Source organism: Platalea leucorodia (genome assembly GCF_965183815.1).
Source record: "Platalea leucorodia genome assembly, chromosome: 3".
NCBI lineage: Eukaryota > Metazoa > Chordata > Aves > Pelecaniformes > Threskiornithidae > Platalea > Platalea leucorodia.
In genome coordinates this window covers 48,961,240-48,980,374 of record NC_138825.1, presented here as the reverse complement: position 1 = coordinate 48,980,374, position 19,135 = coordinate 48,961,240, and the positions used below count along the sequence as shown (strand labels likewise).

The window sequence follows — 19,135 nt, the reverse complement described above, 5'->3', positions numbered from 1 at the left end:
CTGTTCACCTCACAAAAATCTTGTCTGAAAATTAAATACTTCCAGGTACCATTTTAATTAGTTGAAAACATTGCGACCATTCTATTTTTCATAGAATCATAGAATCGTTTAGGTTGGAAAAGACCTTTCAGATCATCAAGTCCAACCATTACCCTAGCACTGCCAAGTCCACCACTAAATCATGTCCCTAAGCACCACATCTACATGTCTTTTAAATACCTCCAGGGATGGAGACTCAACCACTTCCCTGGGCAGCCTGTTGCAGTGCCTGACTACCCTTTCAGTGAAGAAATTTTTCCTAATATCCAACCTAAACTTCCCCTGGCGCAGCTTGAGGCCATTTCCTCTTGTCCTATCGCTTGTTACTTGGGAGAGGAGACCGACCCCCACCTTGCCAGAACCTCCTTTCAGGTGGTTGTAGAGAGAGATAAGGTCTCCCCTCAGCCTCCTTTTCTCCAGGCTAAACAACCCCAGTTCCCTCAGCTGCTCCTCCTAAGACTTGTGCTCTAGACCAGCTTTGTTGCCCTTCTTTGGACATGCTCCAGCACCTCAATATCTTTCTTGCAGTGATGGGCCCAAAACTGAACACAGTACTCAAGGTGCAGCCTCACCAGTGCTGAGTACGGGGGGAGAATTGCTTCCCTGGTCCTGCTGGCCACACTATTCCTGATACAAGCCAGGATGCCATTGGTCCTCTTGGCCACCTGAGCACACTGCTGGCTCATATTCAGCCCGCTGTTGACCAGCACCCCCAGGTCCTTTTCTGCCAGGCAGCTCTCCAGCCACTCCTCCCCAAGCCTGTAGCACTGCCTGGGGTTGTTGTGAGCCAAGTGCAGGACCTGGCACTGAGCCTTGTTGAATCTCATAGAATTGGCCTCAGCCCATTGATCCAGCCTGTCCAGATCCCTCTGTAGGGCCTTCCTACAGCCCCCAGCAGATCAACACTCCTGCCCAACTTGGTGTCGTCTGCAGACTTACTGAGGGTGCACTCAATCCCCTTGTCCAGATCATTGATAAAGATATTTGTTGATAAAGGTTTTTGTTTGGTTCAGTCTATTCACTAGAAATCTGAACACCTTGACAGTTTATGTTGACAACCTTTTGGAATAATTTTGAGTCCATCAATTCTTATTTATATATTCAGAACTGTGATTTCTTTTTACATCCATAAGGGAGTTTGAACCAGCACCAGATGGATGGCTGCTTTCTCTGTGTCTTTTTTCTTGAGAAAGACAAATTTGGATTGACTATCTTTTCTCCTCTTCACCTATTCTCAACACTTGTTGGCTCTATTTGCTTTTGATCATTTAAATGTTACAATTACAAAGGGATAGTTTGCTTTAAATATGCTTGCTTTCCTTTCTTAATTTAAGGTTCATTCACAGCAACAGTGGTCAGCTCAGGTAATTCTTTAGCATTGCAAAAGAAACCATTGTTAGGGCCTGGATCTTAAAGCTAAAATGACAGAAAACAGTGGCAGTATTTATACATTTTTTTTTTTTTTCTTGCACTCCTGTCCTTCTAGTTCCTGATGGCTGTAGCAGAGACTGAAACAGCTTAAACAAAACCAAAAATGAACAAACCCTGAACCTTCCTCTCGGTTCTGTAAAACAACTCACCTTTGACAATATAAGCATCAAAATAGACTGTTCTGATAGTGGGCTTTTTTGACAACCTTACGAAGTTTTATAATATTTCTCTTTTTTTTGCAGTTCACTTCCAGGCAGTGCTGGAATCCATTGCTAAGCTTGGAAATGCTATAAGAATTTACAATCTTGTAAAATTTCCAGGCTGCTTTTGCAGTTTCAAAGATCTCAAATAATCTGCGTACACTGTAGATGAAGTGTATCCACATTTTTGGATACTTTTCCAAAAAAAATCTAAACTCTGAAGTTCTGGAGATTTGCCACTTGCTTGACACAGACGTTTACTGTGCAATAAGATTATGAATCTAATAAATAAATGTATATACACAGCTGAGAAATATTATTTGTGTTAGGGGGACAGTTAAAGTATTACCTGTGACAAGGATCCACTACACACACGCACACACAGGTGCGCGCGCTTCACAGTAAATCTGGCCCAGCATAGCCAAAGAAACAAAACATACAAGAAGTGGAAAAGCAATATGATTGCTTTTAAGCTGGTCAGAAAGACACAGAGGCTATGCCTACACTAGTTAATTCCCGCAGCAGTTTTCAAATAACATTAGGCTTTTCAAGTAGTTTTCCATGACAGTAAATAACGCCAACTTCAGACCTCAAGTGTAGAAAGCCTGCTAGCTGATTACATCTTGTTCAAAGTGAGCAATATCTGTCACAGGAGTGTCTAGTGGAGGGACCACAGTTTTTCTCTCTAATGGACCATCAAGCGAACTGTGACTAGTGGCCAGCAGCAGTTCAATTTGCAGTTTTGCTAATGGTGTAAGGGTGAATGGGAACAGGAGGCACTGTAGTTCATCTGGGGTAGTTTGAACTTTATTTAAGCATTTAAGCTCTTTATATGAATATTTGCCAAGATTTAGGCAACTTGTCAGGAGGAAGCTGAAGAGCTTCCTGTGATTGAATTTTGGATGTCTGTGGCTACTGGGAATGTTTCACCTGAACAACAAAGCCTCTGTCTCCCATGGAGATGTCCCTCTTAGAGTTAGCTAAGAGGAACTCCTGTTGGTTTAACTGAAGTTTGCCCTGAAAGTGGTCTGCAAGCATTGAAGGATAATGCACTCAAAAATACCCTTTTTTTTCTTTTTCTCTTCTTGTTCCTTAAATAACATTAAGAATACTTGTTCCCTTTCTCCGTTGTTGTTTTTTTTTTTTTTTTCTTTTTTCAAGTGAATGTACCAGGCCCATAATTGGGGCATTGGAGACTAATATTCTGAATGTATTAAGCAAGTAGCTCAGTAATAATATTTGGTATTCTGACACTGTGATTGATGGAAAAACAAATTCACATGTACAGCCCTGCCAGCATACCTCTGCTGTAACATAGAGTTCTTGAAATATCCTAGCTGAGGTGCTTGGATTTCTTGGCTTCTCTACCAATACTTCACTAAAATAAGACTTCTCTAATGGCTGGAGGTTTGATAAAAATTATTGAGCACTGTAAAATTGCAACTGCTAACTCGCATCATGTTTCCTTACTTCACCGTCATCATTTAGCAGCAACCTGGGTTTACAGTGAACTGTTAAACTGGGCTTGGGACACATCTCTGAGTGGTCCATACACAGAATGGCAATGTAAGGAGCTTTACACAGTGATATTTAATTTGTGAGTGGCTTGGCATTTAGTCTGGCTGGCACTCAGAGTATGTATTCAGTATTTGCAGAGGTGGCCCCAGCAGGGCCTCGCTGCTTTGTGAGCACACCAGGGATAGCTATCACACGCAGTAGTGTCATTGTTATTCTATAACTATGTAGATCCCCTTTCTCCATTGGAAACCCTAGATAGCTTATGTTTAGCTTAATTCATTTATGGTATCTTAAAGAGCATGGCTGTTTAAAAATGCCATTCTTTTATTGGCTATCATAGACATAACAAAAGGTACTATCTATCTTCATTCTCACAATTCACATAAAGAACTGAAGCACATAAAACTATGAGTGGAATTTCCCATAAAGAGGTATTTGACTATTTGCTATTTACTTTCCTTAAAGAGAGAAACATCCAGCATTTGTTTCATTAAAATGGGGCTTTCAGCAACAGTGAAAAGTTTCACTCATTTGAACTGTTACTACAGCGAGTTAATGAATGAATTAAGGACATGTTTCAATAATTTGAAATTATATGAAATAAGGTATCTTTCTATCCTTGTATGAACATGCTAATATGATTTTCCCTTTGTGAAGAGAAAGGAGGACGTTGCTGGGCAGTAGTTGTTTTGGGCTCGTAAATTAATCTTGGTCACATAATTCATGAATCTAAGCATCCTTTGGGGAAACATTACTGTTGCTTCTTAGCTAAAGAACTGGGTTGTAAATGCTGGACATGGTTTCTGAGTGCACGCCTTATCCTGTATTCCCACGGAGGCTGCCCTCAAGCTCAGGTTTGCCTGCAGTCTGGGTGTGAGCTCAACATGTGCTCGCAGTGCCTGAGCACATCCCTTTGGTCAGCCTGTGGGCAGGGACATTGGCTTGGCCAGTCCACCTGCTGCCTGGAAGGTAGCCCTGTGGGCTGCGTTTGGAAGGCAGAACATGCTCCCGAGATGTTTCGTTTGGAGAAAGACATAGTGAGTAGGTTTGGTTCTTTTCCTAACTAACTGAAATGAGTGAAAGTGGGACTGGACCAAGGTGTCAGTCTATAAAATAAACCTGAACACACACTGAGAGCTTGCACAGTCTCAGACTGAAAGCAGAACAGTTTTCACTCTCCTCATCACCTCTTGTTTTTCTCCTCTCCCTTTTCTTTTTTCCTCATATTTTATGAGGAAAAAGAAAAAAAAAGGAGGGGTGCAAGTTTTTTTATTATTTGGGAAAAAATATGTTAAAATGAGAAAGTATTGAGAAGTGGTACCAGTTTAGGTTTTTTTGAAAATAAACTTTCTGGGAAAAAAATTGATTATAAGGCAGATTTTTATGTTAAAATACTTTTATCTAGGAGCTGTCTCCTCCTTTTTCAGACATATTTTCTCACTGTAGACACTTCATTTAATCTGTGGGATGACTGCAAGTGTCCAGACTGTAATGCTGGCAATCCTGATACAAACACTGTTCAGCCCCAACCTCTTTTTGGTTTTGAGTCTTTATTTATGTTATGTGTCAAGGTGTTATGTAGCAAGCCACTGTAGTAATAGCGTTAATTTGAGAAACTAAATATTCAGCATCTCAGCGAACAAAAGGTATCTACATACAGAAGTTATAACTTATGTAGTGTCTGAGAGCAAGAGGAGTTGGCTTCCGATTATACTTTCTAGTAGGTATGCAGTGGGGGTGGATAAAGTTTTAAGTACATTTGGAATATTTTTTGTGGAATATCCTTTACTCTTTTAAATGTGTCTACTGGTACATGGAACACAGGACAAGTAACACTGAAACAGTATTCACAATTTGCCGGAGGTGGAATTTATCTCTTTTTAGAATATTCAGTTTTTCTTGATAATATTTGTCCAAGCAGAATTTGCCAAAGCCAGACTGCACGGAAAGAAGGCATATGAGAACATTCTTAGGCACAAAACGGGTACCTTTTTAGAACCAAATATGCACTATTGCAATTGTATGAAAGTAATCTTTTTGTTTTGTTTTGTGGAGTTTTCTTTTAATTTCTGCTCATGTATTTTCAATTTAAGTTTCAGGTTTAATATAAAATGACCATCTTAAAGCAAGCGAAGTAGAAACTACTAGTGCTAAAGCAATAATACTGCACTGAAGACTAGGAACCACAAATAGCTGCAAGCCTTTTCAGATTTTCAGTGCAAGAATTACAAATTGGCCCATATGAGTCTTCTCCAAACTATTTATCAAATCTCTCTTCTGCTCAGAAAGCCTACTCTGGTCTTTGGTATGTAAAATATCAGAAAGCTGTAGCTTTAGATTTTCTTGCAAATATTTGATTCAGTTCTAGTCAGACTATATCTCTCAAAATGTGACTGTTAGCATATTGAGAGAAATATTACTGTGCCAAGAAGGAATCCAGCACAGCATTCCTTATTTTATCTTAAAGCTTAGCTATCTAAATTGCTGGGTGGTTGCAAAATGTGGGGGAAAAAAAAAAAAAAGAAAACAACAAAGAAACCCCACACTGCCTGCCACTGTTAGATGCCAATAGAGGAGAGTTTAGGCTAAGATTGCTCTGCTGTTTTGTTTGAATCCAGAATGCAGCAATAAAAATAAATAGTGAAAGAGTTGGCCAGCCCTTGTCACGAAGCAGCAAGTCTTTATTTTATGGCTGTGTCAGGCTAAATGTCTGTGCTGACATCCTTTCCAACCCAGGAGGTTAATAATCTGTGCATCTTTGAAATTGAAACTTTGAGCACGTATGGCTTGCTATGTGTTTCGTATCACTAGAGGCTACAGCTATTTATATGCTTTGTTGGTAGACATGATCAGTTCTCTGGAATATACATTGACCTAGGTCAAATATCGTAGAAAATTTTCATGTTATGAGTAGTTTATACCATATAAACCAAATGGTGTCTTGTGCTCTGAATAAAACATTTTTTATGCTAAACTAACTATAAATTAAGACTATTTGACTTTTATCATATTGCTACCAGTTAGCAAAAGGGTATAGCAGTGGGAAAGAAACACAGAAGTAGAAAAAAATTCTGGTTCATTGTTAGGACAATTCAGTAAAGTGCTCAGGTGGATAGCTAACTTCAAACAGCTTGTTGCACTGTATATTTCTAAATTTAAGGGCAAGTAAGTGTATATAGGTATTCTGGCATAATGGAGGGGCAATAAGGGAAACCTACAGAGAAACAGTGAGATGTATTTGGATTATGTGTGCCTATACTAGGTCTGCTTGTTCACATCTACGTGACTTTAGAAAAGCTTTCTCTTTAGTGTAAGAATGGCTAAGTATCTGTGGAAAGCTCTCGAGGGAACTTTTTCTTCGAACGATTAAGTTTAACCACTTTATAAGTAGTTTTAAGAAAGTGGTAAATGTTTCTGATCTGTTCAGCGGGATATTCCATCTATAATAAAATAACGAAATAAGCTATGAAGTATATTTTATGCATAAATACATAACAAGCCCGTGTCACACACAGTAATCTCTTTGAAAGCAGGCGAAGTCTGCTCAGTGTATTGGGACTGGGAAAGGTACTTTTATTCTTACTGAAATACATGGCAAACCAAGAAATACCGGATGAACTAAATCAAAATCTTTGCAGGAGATTTATCTGTTCTTTTGGCAAGCTGTATACTTTTCCATGAGAGAATCTGGGTTAGATCTCCCTGTGGAGCCCCAAAGTTGCTGTAAATTCAGTTGTATTAAATGTCACTTCAGAGATGGTGTTTACACCCTTGATGAGTTTGTGTCATTGTTTTAAAGATAAACTTCTACTTTGCAGTAATAAACTTCTCTCTGTGTGATATATTATTCAAGGATTAGCCAGCAGAGTTGAAGTTGATGGATGTTTCTTTTTTTCCCAAAGCTCAGTGTTGTCAGTGCTGTACTGTTGGAAATAAGGCATAAAATGAGGTTAGTTCCAAGTCAGTCCTCTTCTGTTTGTGAGGCTCATTCTGTTTCCAGAATTTCTTTAGGTACTGCAATTTGCTATTGACTTCACTGCTATTGCAGAAAGTCCTGTGCTCTACAGTGTCCTGCATGACAGTATCTGGTTCTGGATCCTGCAGTGGTGTACCGGTGTCACTTCACTTCATAGGTGAAAGTCTTCCCTGTTGCATATAGAGGCTTAGCACAGAATTAAGATGGCTTTATATTTCACCTGTGCCTTCCAGACACTGGTCTCGTCTGGAAGCCAGAATTGTCACCAGCGCAATTCAGAAAGACCTGCCCAAACAGCTACAACTCTGTAATCTCCTCAGTTCTGTGTATTTCTGTCCACTCCCATGCACCCATTTTTGTCTTCAGTTATACACTCCAAGATGTATTTGTCGTCTTAAAACTCTAGCTACCTTTGCAGTCCTGGTGCTAAGTCACAGTGGTACAATCAACACACTGGCCGACATACTGTGCTAAAATGCATTGAGCCCTGTACCAACCCAGTTTGACAACTAATACAGTCCAAGTGAGCTAATTTAAGGTAAACTCATGCATCTTCATGCTCAGTTTCTATGCCAGGAGAATTTTTTTTTCCCAGCAAGCTTCTGCGATATAAAAGCCCATTTACCTGGAGTTGAGAGGATAAAGTCTCACTGAGTCAGTCATTGACATAATTCAAAATTACAGCTGGGCATACATATCTGCAGAATTAGTTTTTCCCGTTGTCTGAGTATAGGCAAATATGACCTCATTTCAGTCATCTTTTTACAGCTCTTAGAACCAAATGGTCTTTTCACCAGGTCATATACCAGATTCTTGCTTGAGCCTGCTGGGTCCCTTATTAATACTTAAGCTAGGGAGAGAAATAAAGTATAGTGGGAATTCTAGTCAGAAACCAGTAACAGTTTCAAGGCCCTTATTTTTCCGCTAGATGGTTCCAAAAGTTTAAACAAAAACAGATTTAAAAAAAAAAAAAAAGCTTTTTTTTTTTTTTTTTTTTTGAGCTAGAAATCTAGTATAGGAACAGTGGAACAAGGCTGACTTGTTCCAGTGATGCACAGTGTTGCACAGTGCTTTTCATCCTTCCAACACCTTGCAGACTTGGAGTCCCCTCTGCTCTCAGGTTGTTTGTCACCAGAGTGATGCCGTTCACCCCGAAAGAGTTTGGCCTGCTTTGGTCAGGGTCCATGATGATCAAAATCAAAGCTGTGGGCTGATTAATCAGCACAGGGCTACTAGGTAAGTCCCACCACCTTTCATTCTTGGTCTTCATTTCAAAATAATCAGAGTCCTGATCTGAATGATTCCTGTTCTAGATAAAAAGGAAAGTTGAATCTATATGTGAGAGATTTTACTGGTATCCTCTTAGATGTCAATATTCCTGTAAACCTCCTTCTGGCAAGACGCTTAAGCCTAGACTCATCCTAGACTCATCCTGAATTTGAGATTCATGTGAGTCATCTTCATGAGTTAGTTACACTTGTGCAAGGTGCACAGAGGGGCCCGTAGACTAGAATTGTCTGGGTGCACTTACAGGACTTTGCACAGTTGAGTCCCAGACTTGGCTTCACTGAGTGAGCATGAGCAATGGCCATGTGCAAGGTTTGTTTCCCTATGGATTAGGATTTCACCCATCACTGACTTTTGCCTGTTAGGAGCTGCAGGGTCTCGCTACATCTATCTCGTGTCTGATATTTTGATGTGTGCTCATGTTTCAGTCTTTCTCCCAGTCATGGCAAGAATTAATTTTGTCGTCCTTTTTCAGCTGTTATTTTGCATAAATGTCTAGCACTTAAATTTCTTGAATTCTTCTTTTCCTTTGGAAAATTTGAAATCGTGCAGTAGATTTAGAAGGTATTGCAACCAGGACACGGAGGCAGATGCTCAGATGGTGTAATCTTAAAATTTATTTTTAAAAATATTATAATTTCTTTTGGCTTCAGTGGTGTTTTATTTGGAAACAATTTAGCTCCTCTGAATTAATAATCTAATCTTCATTAGTATTCTGAGGAAGAATGTTTTTATATGTCTTTTTATCTTGACCACCCCATTACATTTCTTCTGTCAAGTTTGGACTGCATCTCTGTGTCATAGTTATTCCCCTTGGTAATATTTTGGTGAAATAAAAAAACAGAACTACGAATAATGTTTTGACTATACAGAGTTTCAGATGCTTAACTTGATAAGAGATTTTCCTTATGGGTTTATTTTGGGTATACTGAAGCACAGTAATGCCCAACTGCTTTAAAATGTTTCCATAGTTATATAATACAAAATAAGGCTTCAAATGTGAATTTTGTATTCCACTAAATTTGGCCATTTTTGATTTTAGAGCATATTAGATCATCCACAAATAGGAGGCCTTTAGAGCATCAGGCTGTTTAGGAACAAGTGGTGGACAGTTTTGGAGAACTTCTCTTTCTCCTTGGCATGTTTTTATGATAATTCAAATATTGGAGATAATTTACAACCCTGCTGGTACTATACCAGAGACCTTATGTGATGGAATTTATATCACTTTTCCTTTTAGACATTTAAACCACATGTCATTCTAGAAAAACGAGGACAGAGGTTCAACAAAGGAGTGATTTATTTTCAGTTAAAATACTAGCTACATTAAAACCACATGTTATTAAGTACTGTATAACCAAACCATGCTCAGAAGAAGGCTTACGACACTAAAGCTTGCTTAAAATGTTTCTTTTTTTTCCCCAAAATCTTTGGCAGTGCATACATTAACAGACTTTACCTGAGCTGCAGACTACATTGGCTATAATTTTCCCTTGACGAAACAAGTTATTAAAGTACTAGAGTACAAATTAATTCAGTTCCTTATTATTTTTCTCACGTTTCTGGATGGTTGATCTTTTATGTCCATTTTAGGTAACATTGCATCTCTATGAATATCCCTTATGAAACAGCATAATATGATTATGGTTGTTAAGACTGAAACATAGTTTTTCAAAGTGAAACAACTTGTATTTTGGGCACTTTACCAACATGAACTCTAATAATGGTCCTGTGAGAAGAGTAAACTAATGCACAGAAGTAGTGCATGCGAATCCAAGACCAGAAGGGAAATCGATACGAAGATTAGAATTAAGGGGCCCCAATTTTGTTTTCAGGATGCAGATAATGAGGACCAGTTTCTGTCCTCATTATGCTGCACTTCCACACCAGATTGCCTAGGACTTTAAGGGAATTTTTTGTGTTAATGTTGCCAGGTGAGTTGTCCAAAGCTCAGTGGAGATGACCAGTGAAGGACTGATCCTGTACAAAGGACTTCTGCAGTTGCACCAAGCTTCTATGCTGGTTCTGTGCATGTATGTGTGGATAATACTGGCACAGAGAGGGTGCCCGGGGGACTGGGAACTTAGCTGGCTCACCTGTATGCACCTGGGGATTTTTAGATGCCAAAACCCTGTCAAGATACGCTGGTATCAAATGGGGAAATGAAAGTGTTATGGCCTTGCTGTTCAGGTTCTGTTCAATGTGACTTGCATGTCCGAGAAAGCCTATACCTGTGCTTTCTAAGAACTGCACAAACATTCACAAATCACCACAACACCCCTATCTCACAGGTAATCGCTGGACAGTTTTAGCCCTAGAAAGGAACTAGCCAGTTACTGTCAAACATCTTAAAACAAAGCAGGGATCAGAAGCAGCAAATTTCTCTGCTTGTATGCTTGAGATCATTCTAATTCAGATGTTACAGTCGCATCTTGAAATCATTAATACTACCTTAAGCTTGCCTGGTATTCTCATTTGTCCTGAAATTGCTTAGCTCAGGCAGATCCTGAAATATTGATTCTGCATCAGCAACATGCTAAAATTTGTAGTGGAAAAGTATGTAGTATATGTCTTTTCTCACCCTTTGGCTGCCTAATTGAAATGTAGTTATATGTATTAGACAATATATTATATTAAACTATAGAAACTCTACTGAATTAAAGCTGTATAGTTTGCTGCCTTGTCTTGGATGGAGACCAGTACCAAGTAATGCAGGAGATAGTGCAAGAAACCACACAGTGGACAAAAAAGGACCACGTGGTAGGCTTTGACTTGTGCCATGTCTAAATCATAAACTGTTACAGTAAATTTGAGCATAATATGAATGAAGCATGTCCAAAATTACTATTGAATCACCTCCCTAACAAGCCACTCTGCTGTACAGTATATTTTATTTTATTTTTTTTTTTACCAGCCTGGTTCGCACATCCAAGGCAGTTATACTCCTGCTGCCTGCTTTGTCTTTCCTGAAGCCCTAAAAAGCTAGTGCTGCCACCAGCACTGAAAGAATATTGTGGGGCACAAAGTGGCAGCTATCGCCATGTTAAAATAATAGGAGAAGCCTGCTTTGGGCTCCTGCCCTTTGGCAGCAGTTGGAGCAGTAAGATTGTCTCTCCAGGCATCTCTCCATCACATCTCCCAGTTCTGTCCTTCCCCTCTGTGCTTCACTTTGTGGCCACCTCTTTGAGGTGGCAAAATTTCAGTTTTGTTTACTCTGCTTGGCAGCATGAGCACATTTGGGCAAACCAAGAGGACTCACAGGTTAGACAGGCAGTCAAAGGTTGGAGGAAGAACATGATTATATTAGTGATTCACATATGATACTCCACAAAAAATGTTACTATCATGCAGGTGAATGAGATGAATTAGGACAATATTGCCCAGAAGTTATTGTCTTCCATTGGTTTTGTTCCTCAAAAAAATGCAAGCGATTGTACATTTTCCCTGATTATAATTCCAGTTCTCTTTACATGGGTCTCAGAGCCTTCTTCCTTTTTCTTAATTTAGGTTATCAGCTATCTTTTCTTTATATTGCATCATCCATTGCATTGTCTTCTTTTCTCTAGATGTTTCCAGATGTGTGGCTGAGAGGAAGTATACCCAGGAACAAGCTCGGAAGGAATTTCAACAAGTGTTTATCCCAGAATGCAATGACGATGGCACATATAGTCAGGTTGAAAATTTTTTATTCAGTATCTTGCATGACTGGAAAGTCAGAGTATGACTTTGCAGGGGATGAAGAAGAGACAAATGTAATGAAGGGAAATGTAATTTCAAAATGAAATATAATTTGTGCTAACACTGACGTTAAAAAAATGGAAGGAAAATTCATGTTTTGTGCCGAGTCCTTGTTCTTTTTTTCAGAGTTGGCCGGCAAAAGAGCCAAACATTACCGTTGTTCATGTGATACACTCCCTGTTCTTCTAGGCCGAGGCAGCTGAGTCATTCTTGTAGCCCCCTGAATACTCATCAGATGGTAAAATGCTTGGAATTTCTGATCTGTTCCTGATCCCAACCAGAAATCTTGTGACCAGAGTCCATATCTTAGTGCTAAAGCATGAATCATACAGGATTCTTCCCTATTCTCAGCTGAATTTCTGTACAAGCATATGGTCTGAGACTAATTTACTTAGGGTAGATCATGGAATTCAGAAGGGACGCAGTTAGAAGCTTTTGCTGTGATATATATCCCAATCAAGATCACCTTCTACCACCTCTGTACTGAATTTCAGTTGCAGAGTTGTGCAGAAGACAAGCCTTCTCATTTTAAGAATGGTGAGGGAAGTGATACTGGCCCTCAGGAAACACAATGCAATTGATTTCTAAGAGGAATTCCAAGAGTTTCCTTTCTGACAGCTTGGGATATGAATAATGCTGGCAGAAGCACTCTGTCCTGCTCCTTTAGTGGGTGGAACAACATGTTCTCTATGTGGAAAAAAAACTCAAGATTGCTTGCTTCAGGAACAGTTTATGTGTCCCTTGAGGAACTTCGTTGTGAGGTTCTCATAACACCTGCACCTCACTCTTCTGAAATAGAGAGTAAACAACCACATATTTCAATATTTTTCTCTTCTATTGCATTCTGAAGGACCTACCACACTTTGCTTGAAATAAACTCTTCTTTATGCTAAAGAATCATATGTAGGGCTGAGACTAGGTCCATTATGGTTTATTTTTCTAGCTTTTGCCAATATGGTTTCCTGGACTAGTCTTTTGTACTCATGTGTCATGAACACTGTGAGACTACAGACATATGTCTGACAAATTGCATGTGGTTCATGTAATTTCTGACAGGTTCAGTGCCATAGTTACACTGGATACTGCTGGTGTGTCACTCCCAATGGTCGTCCTATCAGTGGTACTGCTGTGGCCCACAAAACTCCCCGGTGCCCAGGTAAGACTTGTTTGGCTGGCCAGGTTATGACATTGTCTCATGAAAAGTAGAGTTTATCTGTGGCATCTGATTAGACTTAAGGCAAAAAATTCTTCACTGGAAGAGTGGTTCAGCCCAGGAACAGGTGCTGGCAGAAGGTGTGGACTCCCCATCCTTGGGGATTTGCAAAACTCAACTGGACAAGGCTCTGAGAAAGTTGGTCTAGCTTTTAAGCTAGGCCTACGTGAGTTCTGAGTTCACTGCCACCCTAAACCTTCCTGTGATTCTATGATCCATCTACTTTATTTGTACTATATCTGTTGAAGGGGTTTTCTGCAGTGGTTATTTGTATATTTATGTGTCAATAGATGAAACCATGCAACTGACTTGCTGAGGTAGTCCTTTCTTTATGTTGAAACTCTTGCACATAAACTCATTGCAAAAAATTTCAGAGGGCTTTACCTTTTTGATATTTTAAGTATTTAGAGTACAGGACACCCCCCCCCCCCCCCCCCAAAAAAAAAAGGAGTGTGAATGCCCTGATTTGTAACATAGCCCAATGAAGGAACTCCCACAACAAATCCCATGAATGACCAAATCCAGAGGAGAAATAAAAATGAAACAAAGCATTAAGAACATAATGGAATCATTGTCGGTATAAATTAATTGCCAAATCAAACTCATTGCCATGTGTACTGCCCTTTGTCTTTCAAGACAATTAACAGGTTCACTGTTTTTTAGGAGTTTGCTTCTGACCCTTTTTCATTGACATTGATAATAAATATAAATCCCCAGTGTATGAACAGTTACCAGAATTGCTATTCACCTTCCTTGAGTCTGACAGAATCGCACAGAAATACTTGAACTTATGTATTGCGTTTCTGTTTGTGCTGCAGCACCGTTCTCTGTTAGAGAGCAGAAGAAATAGCTTTAAAAAGCTAACCCTGTAATGTAAATGAAGCTGCAAAAAAGTGGATTAGAGCCTTTGAGGGAGTTCACCTGGTCTGATCTACTTCAATCATTCAAGCACAATATTGATGTTTTTAATAAATAGATGGAGGAAGGAAGAGAACACTGAGAAAGTTTCAACAAAGATTATAAAAAGTTAATTCCACTTTTAAGGTCTGTCTTGTTTAAATCATTTGCAGAATCTTCCATGCGTATTGCCTGTAGGTGAACTTTAGCTAGAAAGTACTCTTCAGACTAATCCTTTTGATCCAGTCTGAAAAGTCACTGTGGAATGACAGTCAATTGTGAAAAATAATATAAAATTTTCAGAAGCCTTAAAATGGAGAAAAATGTGCATTAATTTTGATGTAATTATCGTTTATAACTGCGTCACATCTTGAGAAGACATATGGTTAGGATAGCATTGACATGCTTCAATGTATTCTTGAACAGAGGTGCTTTTGCATGTCCAGAGCCAGGGCTTCCCTGAAAGGATGCCTTCATTGCTTTCTCTGCAATATCAATTTGTAGCTTCCTCTCTTTCACTGACATCAGGGAAAAAGGGGTTATGTTGGTGCTGAAAGTTCAACAAGTAATTGTTTGACAGATGTGTCACAACATATGCCATTGTGTTTGGCTCAAAATGTTGCTGAGTTAGTTACTGTACTTTCACTTTTTCTATTTGTATCCAGTATTATCAAGAACAAGCTGCAGTGTAGTTCCATGTTAATTAATAGATTAATATGAGAATTATTCTGTCTCCACAGGAACAAAACCCTAGTTCCTCTCAAAGGTATATTCATGTGCCTAGCAGATAAACTGCCAGAGTGCTTCAGATCATTTTTGGAGAGGTGGGAAGGGAAGTTTAGTTTTACAGAAATGTTAAGGAGAAGGCAAGAGTAGCATTTGATATTAAATTAGTAGCTCAGACATAAATAGACTGCTCCAGGGCCCAGGTGATTATGCAGAGTCTGATTTTGCTCCATGGAAGATCGTGGGTAATTTTCCAATTGGCATGACACCCTTTGGGATTATCTCTGCCTATTTCCTCCCCTGCTTATATCAGTGCTCTCATGTTTTACTGCTTACCACTTCTTCTTTGTCCCTCAGGAAAGAAGTCCAGTGACAGCAGAGTTTGGAAATAGATTTGAAGTGCTAGTGGATTTTGCAGTAGTAGTGGCTAAGGGCTCAGTTTTAAGAGGTCTGGAGAAACCTTCTTATTTAGCAGAGAATGGAGCTACAGATTTTCTCAGAAAGTTATGTGGTACAATAAGGCAAAACTTTGTCCTTATATTGCAGAATGAAAGCCTGAAGCACAACTGCACCCCTCTCCCATTTCCCAGTATGTCTTCAAAATTGCCATCTGTTTAGGATAACAGAGGTTTTTTCCCCCAGGACTGTTGATGTTTTCCAGATCACCAATGATTCTCTTTTATACTTTTTCTTTAGTACCACTATGCACAGGAATTATGATCAAAATATTAGTGGGTATACTGAAGTTAAGTAGATGTACCCCTGTCTTAACTAGTATTTCAGGGATGCCATTTCTTCCAACACTGTTGTCCCTAGTCTGTCATTGTGGGCTTGCTAGCCTCGTCGCAGGCATTGCCTTGCTGTTTTTTGACATTGCAGGCAGATCTCCTGTAGTGGTGGCATCCTGACATCAGCATGTTTATGTATTTTCACTTGCTTCTGTGTATTCTGCAGGCATGATGCTATAGCTGTTTCAAAGACATTTATGCAAATTTCTCAGTTTGCATGTGCCAGACATTTTTATCCCAGGATCACTTTTACCACCTCTTCCCTTTAGAGCAGAATGTGCACAGACAATCAGGATGGCAGGCAGAGTCAATTGTGAAAATGCTTTTGTAATGATTTTCTCATAGGAAATGTGATACTATGCAATGTGTGAAAATTTCTCTTTTTAATGAAAATGTTCAGTGTTTCTTTTAAATTCTAGATTAGTTCTTCAGTAACTTCAGTTAAGGTTTGAATACCTGTCTAATCAACTGTGCTGTTCCTAAATTATGGGGTAATTTCTTGCCTTTCATTTTCTCCCAGTAGAACCACCTTTGACTTTGGTGAATATACAGAAATAGGAAAGAAGAGCATGGCAGCCTGGAAGAACTTGGATTTTAATAGAGGAAATATGGAACAGAATTTAGGATGGGCAGTTAGGAGTTTGGTTTCTCAACTCCATTCCCTATCTGTGCTTCACATTTACTTTACATTATCACAATATTAGGTCAAACAATCAACCTCTAAGTTTATCTAACTGTTAATATTGGTTAGCTGCATAACATGATGCTTCCTAAAGTTATCTCAAGTCCTGGGATGGAAAAATGTCACATGTATATTTTTTATGTATCTACAATAGCTGCATGACCAATTTTATGCTCATTGTGTTGTTCTGGTTGATCTTATTGAAGCTGTCTTATTTGCTAGAGACACAAGGTGTGGAAGGATGAAGGTTATAAGCAGCATTAAAAAAATGCAGGACTCTTCAACTGACTTATGTAAAACCTTCACATCAATTACTACATCTTTACCTGAAAGAGTCTCTTCTTCCATCCTTTCCAGTTATTCCCACACCAACACTTGGTACTGCTAAAACACACATGATAAATCTCAGAATGCCATTCCGCTCCATGGAAGTAATCTCCACTGTTGCAGGAGCAGTGGTGAGGAGAGTAAATCAAACACATTCCCATGACAGCACTAAAAAAGAAAGCTTCTTAAAAATGATGAATGTCCGCCAATACTTACACTAAAGAACACCAGACGTAAGAAAGACATTTTTACAACTCCCCATCTCTCTTACCAGCACTGCAAGGAACTGCAGAAATTCCGCAGGCATGGAGTTCTGGGAAATGGGGCAGAAATTGAGAAGCAGGTGTTAAATTATCATTGGAAAATACAGTGTTCACCTATTGCAGGGTTTTTATGCCATATTAACTCTTCTGGGCTTCTGCCAGTGAGATTGCAGAGGTATGGACACGTTTTATTATTCTGTAAAGCAGTTTTGCTACCTTACAATTAAGATGCCATGATCATCTTTTAAGGACAAAACACAAGTACTTTCAAAAATTCAGAGCTCTTCCTCTCTTTATAATGTTATCATCAGATAATATGATGAAAACGAATATATTTGGGAAGGCAATGAACTTTTTTAGTTTACATTATATTGCTTTTATTAGCTGGGAAAAATATCCATCCTTTAATTATCCATTTCTTCTGTCCCAATACGTAGTACTTTCCCTATAAATACAGAGTCAGACACACACATATGTGAAATACAGAACAGCATGTCCTGTTTCTTGATATCTTCATTCAGTGATTATATATCAAATATTCTTCAGCAGGAGATCAGAAATCATTATCTGAACTGGATAATAGCAGACTTTCACTTTCTCTTTTAAAGACCAGTCACATATGATCAGAACTATAGAAAATGGATATGCTAAAATCACAAACCACACTCACATCAAATTCCCTGGAAGATTTATTGTGCCTTAGAAATTGTGAGACTGAAACTGGGCAAAATTGTGGGTTTTGCAATAAACTAAGGCATAAATATTTCTGAATTTTTTTTTTTGTAATTCATCAGAATCATAAATGTATAGATGGCTAAGGAAAGATACAAGCTAGAATGGTACTAAATTCTTCTTGTTAAAATAATGCTGCTGAATCTGATATCCTTCCTTGTCCTCTCTCCTTCCATAAATATATTTTTGTGATGATTTGGTTGTTTACAGTGCACTGAAAACTTGGATGCTGATTGTATTGCCTAACTTTTAGATAAGTTATAAGTTGCTATTTCTGTTTCTTGCCTAGCTAAAATCTCTGTATTTGCAAGAGAATTATAATTATACTTCTGTGCATCAAAATTAAATTGAGAAACTACAGAGTTAATTGTAACTGGATGAAACTTGAAGAAAGATTGGATCACTGGTATTTAGTGCAATTAGAAAAACCTGTAATTTTGTATGCAGTACTTCCTAAAACTGGAACATCTTATTTGAGTTCAGGCTAAGCCTCTTATCAAATTCAAGCCAAGCACCAAAAATCTCAGATCTGGCTTCAGCTAGCATAAATGCAAGAATGTGCCTCCTCTTCAGAGTGAACAACATGGATTAGTATTGCAGTCTATTTAGAGCAAGCTATCCCAAACACCCTTGGCTATAATTCCTACAATGATAATGGCTTTATTTTTCCTGTCTGAATTAATACTGATGTGTCACTAAGTATATTGAGTTTCTGGTGATTCAAACATGATACAATAAAAACACACTACCACCAAAAAAGGAAACAAGTGTAAGCTAGAATATTTTTTATATGGATGTATAAAAGCTGTATTAAAAGCTGAATCCTTCAGAAGGTAATACCAGCTTGGCTGCATTGTCCTGTATTCTTTTATGGAGGCTTTAAAATCAGCATGCAAGATTTGTGATGTTAGCTGTCTTTCCCTCTGGCAGACTCCTGTGTCTAAACTTCATGCTGAACTAACCATCAGTTCAGCATGGTAAACAAGGCCTGTGATTTAGTGGGTTCTCTTATTTAAATTGTCCTTTTAGAACAGATTTATTGTGCTGTAAGATTTGGAGGATTTTTTTTGTTTATTTATTTTAAACCCAATGAATTTAGTTATTCCAGAAGGAAATGAATTAAGAAAATTAAGGCAACCAAATTATTTCACACATTTCTGACCATCTGTCAGATATGGGGGGGGGGTGTGTGTTAATTAAAACAGGTGTATGTAAGAAGAGACCATGTGGTAAGAATTGATAGACATGCTTTTTAATTTTTGATCACTCCATGTGGCTCTTCAGAGAGAAAAATACCGCTTTTAAAGGTGTTTTTTAA

At 38.6% G+C, this 19,135-nt stretch overlaps 1 protein-coding gene across 4 annotated transcripts in view; it reads left to right on the top strand.

Annotated features, from left to right (window-relative positions):
• The window catches only part of SMOC2 (SPARC related modular calcium binding 2), a gene marked incomplete at its 3' end in the record, with an annotated part of 147,526 nt that overhangs the window by 47,061 nt on the left and 81,330 nt on the right, over positions 1 to 19,135 (top strand). For all 4 annotated transcript variants that reach the window (XM_082305895.1, XM_082305894.1, XM_082305893.1 and 1 more), the window contains exons 3-4: positions 12,018 to 12,124; positions 13,246 to 13,345. In XM_082305895.1, coding sequence (XP_082162021.1) covers positions 12,018 to 12,124; positions 13,246 to 13,345 — 207 coding nt within the window. The remainder of the gene's footprint in view (positions 1 to 12,017; positions 12,125 to 13,245; positions 13,346 to 19,135) is intronic.